A 17,022-nucleotide genomic window follows, 5' to 3' on the forward strand; every position below is an offset into this window, starting at 1 on the left:
CCGTCGGAATGCCAGATGGTGAAGCATGATTCATCATTCCAAAGAATGCATTTCCACTGCTCCAGAGTCCAATAGCGGCAAGCTTTACACCATTCCAGCCGACACTTGGCATTGAGCATGCTGATCTTAGACTTGTGTGTGGCTGCTCGGCCAATGAAATCCATTTCATGAAAGCTCCTAATGAACAGTTTGTGTGCTGATGTTGTTCCAGAGGCAGTTTGGAACTCTGTAGTGAGTGTTGCAACTGAGGACAGACGATTTTTACGCTGTACGCACTTCAGTACTCTGCGGTCCCGTTCTGTGAGCTTGTGTGCCTACCACTTTGCAGCGTTGTTGCTCTTAGAAGTTTTCCTCACAATAAAAAAAACTTACATTTGACAGAGACAGCTCTAGCAGGGCAGAAATTTGACAAACTGACGTGTTGGTAAGGTGGCATCCTATGACGGTGCCACATTGAAAGTCACTGAACTCTTCAGTATGGGCCATTTTACTGCCAATGTTTGTCTATGGAGATTGCATGGCTGTGTGCTTAATTCTATATACCTGTCAGCAATGGGTGTGGCTGAAATATCCGAAAACCACTCATTTGAAGGGGTGTCCACACTTTTGGCCATGTAGTGTATTTGGGTAGATCTAATTGTTTGACTGTTCATCAGCGACAGGAAGCAAAGGGGACGGGTGTGCCATTCAGCTGATTCTGGCCATTGGCTCCTTCTTCTTTACTGTCACACTCCTGGTGTTCCTCACTCAAGCCTGCATCAGGATAATCAGACACAAGAAGCCTAAAGCCAGTGAGTAGCCTACCACAGAATAGGTTAACACATCGTTGACATGGTGTGTCTGTCATTTTGAAATTCTTTGGAACATAAAGCATAGGCAACATTGTATTCTCAAATGAATTACAGTATTCAGATGTAAAGTTCAAGTTCAAATAGTGACGTGTTCAAAACAACCTTTTCACAACCCTTTCTCCCTCAGAGAACTGCCCTGCTACAAGTATTTCCATCGCTTCCTCAGATATATGTGTCTGTCCGCTGTCAAAGGAGGAGTGGTGGCCTGCTCATCCTGCAGGCTTAAACCAAGGACCATGCCAGCCAGTCTGCTGTCAATGGAGAGTATCTCCACTGTATGATCTGACATGTGTTGCAGGAATGCTTTTATTTCAGAGATAGCATGGCAGCTAGTCCCAAGTGAACAAATTGAAGTCTTCTACAGGAACAACGTGCATTTAGCCACCTATAATTCCCCTGTATTTTGTCATCTTGTTTATCGCTTGCTTCCTTCATTTGTGCAGTCTTTCATCAATAGTAATTATTATTTCTACAGCTTTTCTTACTTTTTTTGCACAATTAATACTGTTTTTTTCTTCTTTTCTATTTCTTAAGAGTAATAATAATACTAATGTAAATTACTGATAAGAACATTAACTGTTCTCTCAGCTATGACAAAAACATGTAGAGGCATCTTCTAATTCCTCATATTACTTTTTTTTAACAAGATTTGAACAAGTAAAATCAATGCAATCAATGTCAAAGGACAGAAAGAAACTATCAAAATTGAGCATAGTAAAGGGCGCAAGGAAGGAAGAGTGGACACTGGACAGAAGTAGAACAGTGGGAAAATCTCAATTTCTTCGCTTGCATCCTCTCCTTGCCTCCTAAACCCATTGGAGGATAATGTCAGAAAGGCGGGACTTCTGGCTTTCTCATCCAATGGGTTTTGAGAAGGAGGGAATACAGAGGACGCGACGAGAATACAATTGAGATTGACCCAGTGACCGTATATGAAGGGACAAAAGAAAGGAAGAGAGCATGCGTTTCTTGAAGCGTCCATTGTGCGCGGTCGCAAGTCATATGACAGCACTAAGCATTTCCTCTACACTTTTGTGCGAACGCCACAACACTGGTCGTTTTCTGTCGAAGTTGAGTGGTAATATCAATTTCAAGATGCTGGCACTCATAAACCGGCTTTTGGACTGGTTCAAGTCCCTCTTTTGGAAAGAGGAGATGGAGTTGACTATGGTTGGACTTCAACACTCGGGGAAAACCACCTTTGTTAACGTTATTGCTGTAAGTTTTTATTTTGCTGTTAGCTAATGTTAGCAGCTAGTTATAGTAGCTTTCTAGTTACCTAAGCACTAACTAGCTAAGTTAGCGACTTCAGCAATATCGATTTAGTATCGTCCCTCTATATTATTGATTGACTAGCCTATCCGACAATTGTCTTCTGCAAAGTCAGCCAGCGACGTTAACGTACAATAGCACAAGTCATACTTCGCGGCTAACCTTCCAAACTAGCTATCAACAGCTAGTTAGAGGTCTTTATTTGTGGTTTGATGGCAATATAGTCAGACTGTTCATCCACTTTTTGGGAATTTGGCAAAAAATTATTTTGCTCGCTAGTCAAGATGTATTCCTAAAACATCATCTAGCTAATTAGCCAATTTCCCTTTTTACTAGCTACAACAGGCCAAGCAACAGCCTTAATGCCCACAATAGGGCGATATTATTCCTGTAGGCATGTCTTTTGACGTCCAAATGTCATCTACCCAGCTGGTGAAACACCTGACTTAAAAAAAAGTGGTAAATAAACTTTTCCACCGTGGCTACTTTCCAAACACTTAAAATACACCCTCTACCACATGCCCTTGGGGGAATCCGGTCCAAATGATTAGCCAAGCAAGGGAAGTCTGCATTGTAAGGCCCTCGTTTTCATTGGGTTTTGCGAGTGAATAATCCGGGGCCTGAAACTCCTCATAATTCAATTCGCTACGATTGTACATCCGCTAAAAAAACGTCAGCAATGGTGAAGTCAACATACAAGTTGTTTTGTTTTGCACACTTTGTACAAAATAATGAAATGCAGTACTACAGGATAATTCTTAACCTAGCTCTTTATTAGCTAGCTATAACTGGCAAGTTCACAGATTTTACATTTTTATTTTTAAATATTTTTTTATTAACAAATCAATACATAAAGGACACGAGGGAACACAATCATACATAGATTACAAACAATGGACAATCGAGCTAGGGGGTACAATATCACATTACAATTACACAAGTACTTAGAATAGATTTTTGGCTTATATCCAAATGTATTGATGGTGAGTGTGTTACTACAAATATTTGTACTACTCCCCTCACAGACCATAGGGCTATTTACATTGATATCAAAATATTTACCCCTGATACTAACCTTGGCAGAGCATCCTACTGGAAGCTAAATAGCTCATTATTAAATAATGATATAGTTAAATTTGAGGTTAAAAGATCTGCTCTCACACTTTTGGGAAAGGGCTTGTGAAGAAAGATCTTATTGCAAGAACTGGGAGCTCTTTAAATTTGAGGTGTCCAAATACCTTAGAAAATATGGTAGTAATCTTGCTAAGACCAGAAGAGCTGAGGAGGAAAAGGTGATCATTAAGATAACTTCCCTTTCTCAGTGGTCCCCAGCCGGCCTCTTGCGGGAGGGGAAGATGGAACTAATTGAGTTACAAAATAAACTGGATAATATATATAGATTAAAAGCAGAAGGACCCTTTATTAGATCTAGGAAAAAATGGATTGAGGAGGGCGAACAGAATTCATCCTATTTCTTTAGACTTGAGAAATTTCACACTAAAAATAACGCTATCCATAAATTTAACATTGATGGTGTTATTAGATGACCAAAAATTAATCGCTAAATACTGTAGCAATTTTTACAGAAAATTGTATAGCTCTACGTACTGTCAGGAATCCACAGATATGTTTTTTTAACTCACTGAATAATGTTCACTCTATCAGTGATATAGATTCTAAACAGTGTGATGAACCCATCAAAGTTGAAGAGATTAGCGTCTATCAAACATCTAAAGAACAATACATCACCAAGTGTTGATGGAATTACATCATAATTTTACAAATTATTTTCTGAATAAGTAGCTCCCTTCCTATTTGAAGTCTTTTTTTAGAGTATTAAAAACAATGTTCTCCCTCCAACAATGAGTCAGGGGTTAATAACACGGATACCTACTAATAAAGAAGTGCTGCTCATCGATAACTGGTGTCCAATTTGTCTTCTTAATAATGACTATAAGATATTAGCCTCACTACTTGCAAAAATAATTAAAGAAGTCCTGGATGCAATCATTGATGAAACAGTCTGGCTTCATGAGGAACAGACATATTTCTAACAATGTCAGACTAGTATTAGACGTACTTGACTACTCAGACCTAATAACTGAGGATAGCTTCATATTATTTGTAGATTTTTATAAAGCATTTGACACGGTAGAGCATCAGTTTCTCTTCCACTCCCTTGAGAGACTTGGCTTTGGGGATTTTTTCTGTAAGGCTATTAAGACTATGCAAATGGTAACAGCTCTATCAAATTGAAATATGGCATCTCACCTAGATTTGAGTTAAAGAGAGGACAACCTTGCCTAATTCCTATCTCCCCGTATCTGTTTTTATTAATCACCCAACTTCTTGCAAATTCTTTAAATAATAGTCCTGTACAAGGTATTTCCATAGCTGGTAAAGAAATGATTATAAGCCAGCTGGCTGATGGTACTACCCTTTTTCTGAAAGACGCTAACCAAATTCCCATATCGATCAATGTGATACAATCCTTTTCCAAAGCGTCTGGTCTATATCTTAACATTAATAAATGTGAACTCTTAGCTGTCAAAGATATTGTGACACCTTCATATTATGGTATTCCTGTTAAAGAAGAACTTACATATTTAGGCATAACCATTAGAAAGGATCAGAAGTCTAGAGGCTTACTCAATTTGAACCCTCTTATTAAAAAAAACCCAGAAGAAGCTAAATCAATGGCTACAGAGGGATTTATCTTTAAAAGGAAGAGTCCTAATAACCCAGGCTGAAGGTATCTCTAGACTAACATATGGTGCTCTATCTTTATATCTTGACAGTAAAATAAGCAAGGAGATAGACCAGATGCTTTTCAACTTTCTGTGGAGAAACCGTACCCATTACATTAGGAAAACTGTTGTGATGAACACTTATGAGAATGGTGGACTGAATTCTCGACTTTACTACTTTAAATAATACTTTTAAGATCAATTGGATAAAACAATTCCTAAGACTCACTTCTATCTAGAATTTTATTCCTCATCATGTCTTCTCTAATTTTGGTGACCTTAACTTCCATGTTTTTTTGCAATTATAATATTGTCAAAATTCCAGTGAAACTTTCTGCTTTTCATCGGCAGGTTTTCTTGTCATGGTCCTTAATTTATAAACACATATTTTCTCCACACAGATATTATATATGGAATAATCGGGATATATTGTATAAAAATACTTCTTTGTTTTTAGAATATTGATTCCGAAATGATGTCCTATTGGTGAGCCAACTGGTAAATGCAGAGGGTCTTTTACTCAGTTATAAGTCGCTTTGGACAAAATTCTAAATGGGATATATTTTTTTATTATTTATCAGTTATAAGGAACTTTACTTTACCAGGTCCCTGTAACACCTACAAATTTTGCAATTGTTTTAGATGCCATTCCCTCAGGTGTTGCTCTGTTATTCAGGAACGTGTCAAGACCTGACCCTCAGAGCCTACCTTCTGTTGACCCTGTTGACTCATCAGTAGGAAAGATTTGTTTCTCTTTTGGTCCATTCAACAACAGAGCGATACAAACCTTGTTTCAGCAGGATGTTGTATCTATTTATGTCATGCCTTATTGGAATGGATTTATTGATAATATCTGTTGGAAAAAAGTTTGGATGTTGCCACACACATACCTACTTGTTAACAAAATAAAGGAAGTTTCCTTTAAAATTATTCATAAATATTATCCTGCCAACCACTATATGAAGAAGTTTAAGGAAAACATCAACTCAAATTGCTCCTTTTGTGATGCAACACTGTTTCTGGTCATCTTTTTTTGGCATTGTATTCATGTAAGAAAACTGGCAAGACATCAGTAGATTTATAATTTAACACATTTATGAAGATTTTACACTATTGTGGAGAGATGTACTGCTTGGATTCTTTACATACGATAGAAATAAGCTGAAACATTTTTATGTAATTAATTTCATTATTCTTACTCTACAAAAATATGGAGAGATGTACTGCTTGGATTCTTTACATACGATAGAAATAAGCTGAAACATTTTTATGTAATTAATTTCATTATTCTTACTCTACAAAAATAAATTGAACTGTATTTCAAGACAGTTAAATACTCTACTAACAAAAAAAGCTGTTAGAATTGTAACTTTATGTATGTCCCTTAAGGTCCTTTATTAATTATGTGATATTGTACCCCCTAGCTCGATTGTCCATTGTATATAATCTATATATACCTGTGTTCCCTCGTGTACTTTCTGTATTGTTTTGTTGTTAATAATTAAAAAAATAAGGAGGAAGGAATGATTTTTAAATGGACTTCCCTTGCCCGGAAATTCGTCACTCGTTCATCCCGCGATTGTCTTTTCGGCCACCGGTAGCTTGTGGGTGCCTTAAATGCGATAGTCAATTATGATTGTATGTCTACTTACATAAAATATAATTATTAATATATGCCTACTGTATGATAGCTAGCAAATGAATTAGCTAAATAATGTTAGCCTGCCTACCTGGAACTGCTGAAGGATGTTTTTTTCTACAATTCCCAAAAGCTAACCGAACAAAAACATAATTACCGTCATGTGCATTAGTAGCAATTTCTAACTTTTTTACATTTGTTTTTTACTTACACGTACGTGTATGTTGACTCCATATTGACGTTGAGGTTTTATGTTTTGGCGGATGTACAATCATCGCGAATTGAATTACTGTGCGTTTCAAGCCCAGTAGTGAATGTAATTGTACACTCGCAAACTCCATTAAAAACAAGGGCTTGTGTTGCAAACTTCCCTTGCTTGGCTAATCATTTGGACCAACGACCAATATGGCTGCGGGGATTCCCCCAAGGGCATAAGGCGAGGGTCAGTGGACGAGTGTGTCTTCTATGAGTTTGAAACGCAGCCAAAGTAGACAACACTCGGCCCTAGAATGACGTTTTGCATCGTCACGTCCGAGTGTACCTTAAATGTCCATTTCCAAAGTGAGGAATGATAAGAGAGGCAACGACCTTGGAATTATTGATGTTGACCTTAAAAACAACCAACATAAAGCTATTAATGTACATAGTAAGCTAATGTATCTAGTTAGCACTCCTGTCATGTAGCTAGCTACAGTTACCCATAGCTGGTTATCTAGTTTTATAGTTTGGTAATTTATTCCAGAAGTAGTATTAGCCACTAGCATGGTGGTGGAAAATTGTTTTTATTAAGAATTTGTCCTTTTTTTGGGGGGGGGGGGGGCAATTTGATCGGTTTAAGGAAGAAACTGACGCCTTTGCAGCTTAATTAGAGGATGTTTTATGAACGAGCCAAACATCAGGAATAACGCCCTCTGGTGGACATTTAGGCTGGGCTATAAAAGAAAAAATGTTATTGAAAAAAGCTATTTCTCCAGCAAGAAGATTGCAAGGACTATCTGGGATTGGTTTGAGTGGGGAGGGGAAAACTGAAAATGTGCTGTTATTGGCAGAGAGGTTTGAAACTCTTATTGATTGATTAACTCATTTACCGCATGATGATGTCACCATGGAAGGCTAAAACTCCCTCCTACTAAAACAGGCTGACATTTCCGGCTGTCTTCAAACATCTCTTACACTAAAAGGGCATTATCATAATATTCACAATTTCACAGTACCATTCCAACCTAATAAAGAAAAACCCTTGAATGAGTAGGTGTGACCAAACTTTTGACTGGTACTGTATGTATGTGTATATATACATACACACAAACCTCGTCATTCAAGGGTTTTATATTTTTACTATTTTCTACATTGTAGAAGAATAGTGACGACATCAACACTATGAAATAATACATGGAATCATGTAGTAACTAAAAAAGTTTTAAACATGTTTTAGTTTCTTCAAAGTAGCCACCCTTTGCCTTAATGACAGCTTTTCACACACTTGGCATTCTCAAGCATCATTATGTTGTCATCCAGAGTCACATTTTATTTTCCAAGCTATAGCACACAATATTTAGCATATAGCAGGTTTTCAAAGGACCAAAGAGTTTGGTCTGCCTTGTGTTTTAATTTTTGGCATGGAAAAAACATTGTTATGCTGCTCACGTCCTCGCTCCTCACCTTCTCAAAACCCATTGGAAAAGGTCAGAGGGGAGGAACCTTTGGCTTTCTCCTCCAATGGGGTTTGAGAAGGTGCCGAGGAGAATGCAGTTCAGATTCTCCCACAGTCTTCACTCTCAATGACTCACAGCTAACACCCACTAAACTGTGTACCCGACCAATAAATTTGATTTTCAGCTAGTTGCGTTGGCTAAACAAACAGGCCAGGGTCTCTTATACAATCATTTTGTCATTAGTGTTACAACTCTAGGGTTTCTCAAAAGCTGATTATTAGGCCTTGGAAATCGTGATCCTTTCCTCTTGACATCACAGCGGTTTGGATGTGCAAGATCAAAGACAGAAAGACGCTAGCTGACCAGAACAGTTCCAACAGAACAGAATGAGATGAACTTGAAGACCTATGCAGTGGAGGCTGCTGAGGGGAGGACGGCTCACAATAATGGCTGGAATAGAGTGATATCAAACACATATTTATCACTCCATTCTGTGCTCTGATTCCCTTCAGCAGCATTCTTGCCTCAAAACACCCAGTCATTGTTTCTACTGTATCTAACAACATAATAAAGATGAATGAGAAATTGTTCATAATTTGATACCTAAACTTTTCCAGGTATTTCTTATAGGATGTAGAGAGAGTAACACTATGGACTTATTCTGAGTCAGTCAGTGTTGTAGTGAATGAGATGCATGCCGTTGATGGGGAAGTGCCCATGTGGCTAGTTGTAATATGTTAGGGTGGTGGTGTTTCCAGCCAGGCTTCACTCACGAGACCACTGCACTCACTTCTACTTTGGCCTGGTCAGGTGACTAATCAAGTCATGTGGTTACTAATGTGCAGCAGACAAAGCATATGTCTTGCTCAGAGACTGTTTGGGTTCAAGTAAAGGGCAAAGACAGTTGACTGCAGAATGACTTCAATTGTTTCTCTGTCCTGTCATCGAGAGTGTAGTCTATGATTTAGGGTTGGCTAAAAAGTCACAATTCGCATTGCTCTTTTAAAGGCCCAGTGCATTCAAAAACGTGATATTTCTGTGTTTTATATTTCCACACTGCGGTTGGAATAATATTGTGAAAATTATGAAAATGCCCTTTTTAGTGTAAGAGCTGTTTGAAAGACCACCTGAAACGTCAGCCTGTTTTGGTGGGATGGAGTTTTGGTTAATAGACCAATAAGACTTCCAAACCTCTCTGCCAGACCTCTTGTACTTGTTATTGGTTACTCACTGTGTGTATTCCTCATGTCACTATTTCTAGATTAGATTTTTTATATTTAATTCTGCATTGTTGGAAAAGGACCCGTAAGTAAATATGTTACTGTTCGGCTACACCTGTTGTTTAAGATGCATGTGACAAATAAAAAGTTGATTTGCCAATAACAGCTAGTTTTCAGTTTTCCCCTCCCCACTTAGACCACTCCCAGTCAGTCCTAGCACAATTCTTGCTTGAGAAATTGCTAAAAATCAATTTATTTATTTAAATGTTTTAATCACAAGTAAGGTACTTAATTGTTACCCAGAAATGATGTAATGTGTTAAAAATGTCTGCATTGGACCTTTGAATATCCTCTGCCTCCCTGCACCTATTCTTCTCATAAGACAGGGTTCTTAGGCGATAGACCTTTATTTAACCAGGTAGGCCAGTTGAGAACAAGTTCTTATTTACAACTGCGGTCTGGCCAAGACAAAGCAAAGCAGTGCGACAAAACAACACAGAGTTACTCATAGGATAAACAAAAGTACAGTCAATAACACAATAGAAAAATCAAAATAGAGTGTGTGCAAATGGAGTAAGGAGGTATGGCAATAAATAGGACATAGTAGCGAAGTAATTACAATTTAGCAAATTAACACTGAAGTGATAGATATGCAGATGATGATGTGCAAGTAGAAATACTGGTGTGCAAAAATGTAAATTAAAACAATATGGGGATGAGGTAGGTAGTTGGGTGGGCTATTTACAGGTGGGCTGTGTACAGCTGCAGCGATCGGTAAGCTGCTCAGATAGCTGATGCTTAAAGTTAGTGAGGGAGATATAAGTCTCCAACTTCATTGATTTTTGCAATTAGTTCCAGTCATTGGCAGCAGAGAACAGGAAGGAAAGGCGGCCAAGTGGGTGTTGTCTTTGGGGATGACCAGTGAGATATACCTGCTGGAGTGCGTGCTACGGGTGGGTGTTGTTATGGTGACCAGTGAGCTGAGATATGGCGGAGCTTTACCTAGCAAAGACTTATAGATGACCTGGAGCCAGTGGGTCTGGCGACGAATATGTAGCGAGGGCCAGTCGACGAGAGCATACAGGTCGTGGTGGTGGGTGGTATATGGGGCTTTAGTGACAAACGGACAAATTGTCTCCTTTAAAATCTGAAACTTGTCTGCATTCCAAACATATTTCCTCTAGAGGTTGTGACCCCTTACAAGTCTTAGAAATGAATCAAGTAACATTATTTTTGAAAGAATATCTATCAAAAAAATGTACATAAGGGAGGCACTTGTGCAAATACCACTAAACTTTTAGCAGGTGAGCAGTTTTTTTTATAACAGGAAATGTGCAAAATATGGGGTGTGTTCCAAAGTGCGCTCCAGGTCATTCGTAAATTCTGAGCGTTGTCAGATTGTCTGTTAGTAAATTGAGCGTTTCGCTCTCGCAGCGTTCAGAGCACACTGGACACTCTGGCAGAGTTCGCTAGCTACTTGCAGACACAAATGAGAGAGCACCTCACTCTGACCGTTTTACTCACCCTAGCAGAGCTGGTTATCTCGACCGTTGGTGACCTAACTGCTGCTGGCAACAATTGAATAACTTTTTTTTGCAGACGTTGAATCGGTCTTATTCATCGGGTGTTGGGCATTCGTAAATTCATCATTTATTTCGCACTCTGGCACACTCAGACGAGTGCTGTCAAATCTGAGTAGATAGCCAGTGTGAATTTACAAACGCAACCCAGCCACGATAATTAGGTTTATGTCTCTGGTATACCATTTTAGTTAGGCCTTGTATACAGGTGGCAATTCCAGAGAACATGTTAGAATTAGGAACACTTTGACCTAGCTTTTCCATGTTTATTCCATGTCAGCTCAGCTTGTTCCATGTCAGTTCCATGTCAGTTCCATGTCAGCTCAGCTTGTACAATCACTCAAAAGTGATCAATGGTCTTTTCTCTTCTTGTTCAGTCTGGGAATTTTAGTGAAGACATGATCCCTACAGTTGGATTCAACATGAGGAAGATCACAAAAGGCAACGTTAACATCAAGGTAGGTCTTCAGTCACTAAAGTATGTAGGCTACTGTAATGTTTCACAGTGGCAATCTATACCTACTGCATGGTTGAAAAAATGTGGGACCTCTGCTTTTCCAGATCTGGGATATAGGAGGGCAGCCGAGGTTCAGGAGCATGTGGGAACGTTACTGTCGGGGAGTTAACGCAATTGTGTGAGTATCTGAGTTTGTCCATTTGTCGGTCTTCATGGGTACAATTTATATTCAGGAAGAGTACAGGACTGTTGATTGTTCTGTTTGTCTTAAGAGACACGTTCAGTGAATACCAGTCAATGGTCGAACATTGAGTTGGGTATGTTTTGAGCACGTTCAATTCTTTAAAGTATACATAACATTATTTTTTATGCGTTTGTCAACTTGTGCCATGTCTTTTAAATATTTGATTTCTTTAGATACATGGTGGATGCAGCTGACCGTGAGAAGGTGGAGGCTTCCAGGAATGAGCTGCACAATTTGTTAGACAAGCCTCAGTTGCAAGGAATTCCTGTAAGTAAGCCTACACTTCCGAAACTGCTGAATTGAATGCATTCATGTAAATGACAGAGTTTCTTTAATATGATCAGCAAGCATTTCTGCCACATGAGCTAAACTGTGGTTTGGCTTTTTAGATTTTGGTTCTTGGCAACAAAAGAGATATCCCCAGTGCTCTAGACGAGAAGCAGCTCATTGAAAACATGTGAGTATGAAGAGAAAAGATGGTGTTTCCTAGTAGTAAACCCACAGAAGTAATCATACAACATCTGATGCATCTTAGCTGAGGTAGTGTGAATCAACTCTACACCCCCTTTTTTAAAGTTGAGTATACTCATTCTAACTAAATGACGGCGGAGGAGTCCCTCTCTTATTGTGCCTTGATTGATTTTTATTGACAACACATGTATACACACTGTACATACATTTTAAAAAGTGATGGGGATATCACAAAGTCAGACTTATTTCCATTGTGGTCCCCCCCCCTCCCCGATTTGAGAAGTCTGGAGATTGAACATTACCATTGTGGTCCCCCCCCCTCCCCGATTTGAGAAGTCTGGAGATTGAACATTACCATTGTGGTCCCCCCCCTCCCCGATTTGAGAAGTCTGGAGATGGATATTGAACATTGCCATTGTGAGTTAGGGCCTTTCTATATTCTGATCATGTGCTTCTCATAATATTTCAGGTTTAACAGGGTACTTATGAAATGGTGATGGCGTCACTGATGTCACAATTGTTTCTTCTACAAACTTTTAAACAACAGCTTTTCAGTTTCCTTCCATGCTGTGTCCTTGGCTGTGCTTATCCACTTCAAGATGGATACACTAATATAGTAGCAGTACAAAGACATTCATCACACACAATTACTTTTTAAAAGATGCACTATGCAGAAATCGTTCCACCATTTCCTGGTTTCTACAATTCTAATAATTTGCCATAATTTCAGTTTGTGACAAAACAAGCAGTCCATTGTGTAGAGAATCATTGTAGCATCTAAACCGCTGTTTAGATGGTACAAAAACTAAACTTAAAAAACGGAAAGCATTGAAATAGCGCACATAGAACAGATCTACCGCTTTGACTCACTTTCAATGAGAATTAAAGATCTATAACTGACATTTCTATGTGAATTTGGTCAGGTCCCCAAGAAGTTAGATATTGTAGTCACATTTTCTATTGTTATTTTTTTCTTCTTATGACCATAACTAGCTTGGAAGATTAGTTACCATTCTTGAAGTACTTTGCTGGAGTTTTGAATACTGCTATCCTCTTACTAATCTCACATCAGCAAAGACCTAATGGTTTTATTTTAGAAGAGAAGTTATGATTTGTGACTTTCTAGGCATGCCTTTATCAGCTTTATTTTCCTTTTTCATAGAGAAACATTGCATTATTCTGTCACTTGTACCAAATACAGTACAGTATGAAGATGGGCAGAAACGGCTTCTCCAGTAGAAATCCCTGATCACGCTTGTAGGCGACGTTGGCTAGCTAAGCTCATGCACAGAAACACGTCATCGGGTTTGAAGGTTGTCTTGTGCCAAACTGCACATTTACAGGCCATCAAATCAAAGGCACTCCTTTAACTACAATTACCATAATCCATTGCACGCCTTCTTGTCTGGTCTGTGTGTTCCTTTTATGCCTGCTACGTTAGGAGAGAGGGAGAAAGAGAGAGCAGTTGCTTCGCTAGGTATCTTTACCTGAAAGTACATGATATAAGTGATTGATAGTTGGTATTCAGAAGTAAGCGCTATTTACTTTGAAGAACTACCAAAATACTAATTTTGTCAGACAGCATAGGCAGCAGCTCTATAGAGATGACTTGGAATTAAGTAATAAAATAAAACAAATGTAATATACACAACTGAAATATTTTATTAAAGTATAGTAATGTGAATCAATGGTTATTAAGTGATAAGCAGTAATGGGCAGTCACTACCATCATGGGACTTCTATTGATTGTTTTATTCTGTTTTACAGCATTCAACCCACAATCACATAAACCGTGATTTTTTAAATAATCTAATCAAAACCGAACCGATCTCAAAAGCACTAGTCGCTCAGCACTAACTACTTAAGTCATTGGCTCGAATCTTGTGCCTTTACATTTCGAGAAAATTAACTAAGGAAGGATGTTTCACTTCTCAAACCCCAGCCTGGTCTGCTTCGCAAGATTTCCCAGAAGTCTTGTGATGTTGCACCTCTGGGTTTAGAAACTCCTTGCTTGTACTCTACTGCTTTTAGAAATGATACAGGTTTTCAAAAGGAAACAGCTCCCTCTGTTGGCCAGTTAATATTAACACCAACATCACAGTTGATAGCAGGTTATCAATTTTTTTTATGGCTTTCTTTCTACAGGAACTTGGCAGCTATTCAAGACAGAGAGATTTGCTGCTACTCCATTTCCTGCAAAGAGAGAGACAACATAGGTGAGTAAGATGGTGATGGTGGAACGGTTTGCTTGTCTGAGTGGAAGGCTGGAGGAGAGGAAACAAATGAACAATAACATGGTGCACCCAAAGTGGCTACATATATAAACTTGTGTATTCCAAATCATACTTACACACCACTGTAGGCGTTGCGTGTTTCACCTGCTGTCTCTCCTGTCTCACACTGACCCCCATGCGTCTCCTGCCTTCCAGATATCACACTGCAGTGGCTCATCCAACAATCAAAATCTGGGAGAAGCTGAAAGTACAGGAACTCTGTCCTCCCAGCTCCATCTTCCATGTTACCACACCCTGTTCACTCTCTGTTCACACATGTACAGTGTTCCCTCCAACTCCGATGCTGCACTGTGCCCCCTGCCCGTTCCTCCCTGTTGTTCTAATTTTATCCAATGATTCTCCCCCACAAACCCCCATACTACTGCACTACTAAAAGATGGTAGCCCCTGGTCAATGCCAAATACCACATCCATGAGTCACAGAATGGGCATTACACCTCTGCCATGAGGTGCTACTTCAGTCTCTTGAACGGAGAGAGGTTTAGTCTGTCAGCCTTTTTCATTCTATGGGCTGAACGACAGGCTTTTCCCACACCTGTAAGTCCAACTGTTTATAACACTAGTGTAGCGATCCTACACCCTCAGGATGGGTTGTTTAGCCACTGACTGGGGCCTCATCATTATACATGTTCTCCAGACAGTCCTGTGTGAAGCTATAGGGAAAATAAGACATACTTTTGGTCATGTAGTGTATGTGGACACCTGCTCGTCGAACATCGCATTCCAAAATCATGGGCATTAATATGGAGTTGGTCCCTCCTAGGCCTGGCTCGCAGTCGGCGGTCCTATTCATCAAAAAAGGTGTTGGATGGGGTGGAGGTCAGGGCTCTGCAAGCCAGTCAAGTTCTTCCACGCCGATCTCGCGACAAACCATTTCTGTATGGACCTCACTTTGTGCACGGGGGCATTGTCATGCTAAAACAGGGAAGGGCCTACCCAAAACTGTTGCCACAAAGTTGGAAGCACAGAATTGTCTAGAATGTCATTGTATGTTGTAGCGTTAAGACTTCCCTTCACTGGAACTAAGGGGCCTATCTTGAACCATGAAAAACAACACCAGACCATTAGTCCTCCTCCACCAAACTTTACAGTTGGCATTATGTATTCGGAAAGGTAGCGCTTTCCTGGCATCCGCCAAACCCAGATTCGTCCGTCGGACTGCCAGCTGGTGAAGCGTAATTCATCACTCCAGAGAACGCGTTGCCACTGCTTCATTGTCCAATAGCGGCGAGCTTTACACCACTCCAGCTGACGCTTGGCATTGTGCATGATGATCTTAAGCTTGTGTGCGGCTGCTCGGCCATGGGAAACCCATTTCATTAAGCTCCTGACGAACAGTTATTGTGCCGATGTTGCTTCCAGAGGCAGTTTGGAACTCGGTAGTGAGTGATGCAACTGAGTACAGACGGCAGTCCCGTTCTGAGAGCTTGTGTGGCTTACCACTGAGCCGTTGTTGCGCAAAGAAGTTTCCACTTCACAATAACAGCACTTACAGTTGACCAGGGGAGAAATTTGACGAACTGACTTGTTGGAAAGATGGCATCCTATGACGGTGCCACGTTGAAAGTGACTGAGCTCTTCAGTACGTGCCATTCCACTGCCAATGTTTGTCTATGGAGATTGTATGGCAGTGTGCTTTATTTTATACACCCGTTAGCAGCGGGTGTGGCTGAAATAGACAAATCCACTAATTTGAAGGGGTGTCCACATACGCTTATATATAGTGTATGTTAATATATGTCACTGGGAAAGTAAATGGACTTTCTGGTTTCCCTTCTTGTCTCTGTCATGTTCTACTGTGAGATTAACTGCTTTATGGCCTGTGCCTTTTTTTTGCCAAATCACATTTTTGAGCAATGAATTATGTAAATAGTTCAGTAGCTAGGTATGTACAAATATCAAGCTGTTAAGATTTTTACTTATGTGAGCGCATATGGATATTTTATATTAATGTACTGATGGTCAAGATAGTGGGTTGGTTGTGTGGTTATCAGCCTTGCTTGTAATTTGCCTCAGTGAAATGATGTCTACTGCGGTCAATGAGCTGAGAGAGAGTGGCAGAATTCAAAGTGCCTTGTGGAATATCTCATCTCTGAAGCAAACAGCATGCAAAGTGTGCCTTCCTGAGCAAAGAGAAAACATCACTCCTATATATTCAAGAAATCGAAACTCATTTTTGTTAATTTAGACATTGTACTGTTATCGTTTTTCACCCTCAGTTGCGATATTTTCTGTGGCGCATTTTTGAAATATATATTTATGGTGTCAATACTTTGGAATTATTTAGTAACTATGTTATCTGGGTAGATAAAAAACGTAAACTATGCTTAAAGATGAACTTTGTCATTAAAATGAAGGACAACATTTGACTACACTCTACCAATAGTCTCGAACTATGATTTTAACTCGAAAACATCAGATTCACAAACAAATGTCGGAAAGTGAAGAAAAAAAGAAGAGATTTTTACTTCCAGATTGGTTTTGACATGGGTATTTTCTGACTCTTCACCTGTCTGAGCCCCTCTACTTTTTAATGCTTGTGGATGTTTTCTATTGGTGCAAAGGTGATATTGCTTGACACACGGCAAGACTG

General features: G+C 39.4%; 1 protein-coding gene across 1 annotated transcript; it reads left to right on the plus strand.

Moving 5' to 3' along the window:
- The first annotated feature begins 1,824 nt into the window (after positions 1–1,824).
- Positions 1,825–16,808, plus strand: LOC135540291 (ADP-ribosylation factor-like protein 8B-A). The gene is made up of 7 exons (XM_064966859.1): positions 1,825–2,069; positions 11,342–11,422; positions 11,526–11,599; positions 11,839–11,932; positions 12,055–12,122; positions 14,282–14,352; positions 14,566–16,808. The coding sequence occupies exons 1-7, from the start codon at positions 1,854–1,856 to the stop codon at positions 14,613–14,615; spliced, it is 654 nt and encodes a 217-aa protein (XP_064822931.1). The 5' UTR covers positions 1,825–1,853; the 3' UTR covers positions 14,616–16,808.
- Positions 16,809–17,022: the final 214 nt, after the last annotated feature.

The sequence above is a fragment of the Oncorhynchus masou genome, chromosome 5 (assembly GCF_036934945.1).
Source record: "Oncorhynchus masou masou isolate Uvic2021 chromosome 5, UVic_Omas_1.1, whole genome shotgun sequence".
In the NCBI taxonomy this organism is placed as follows: Eukaryota; Metazoa; Chordata; class Actinopteri; order Salmoniformes; family Salmonidae; genus Oncorhynchus; species Oncorhynchus masou.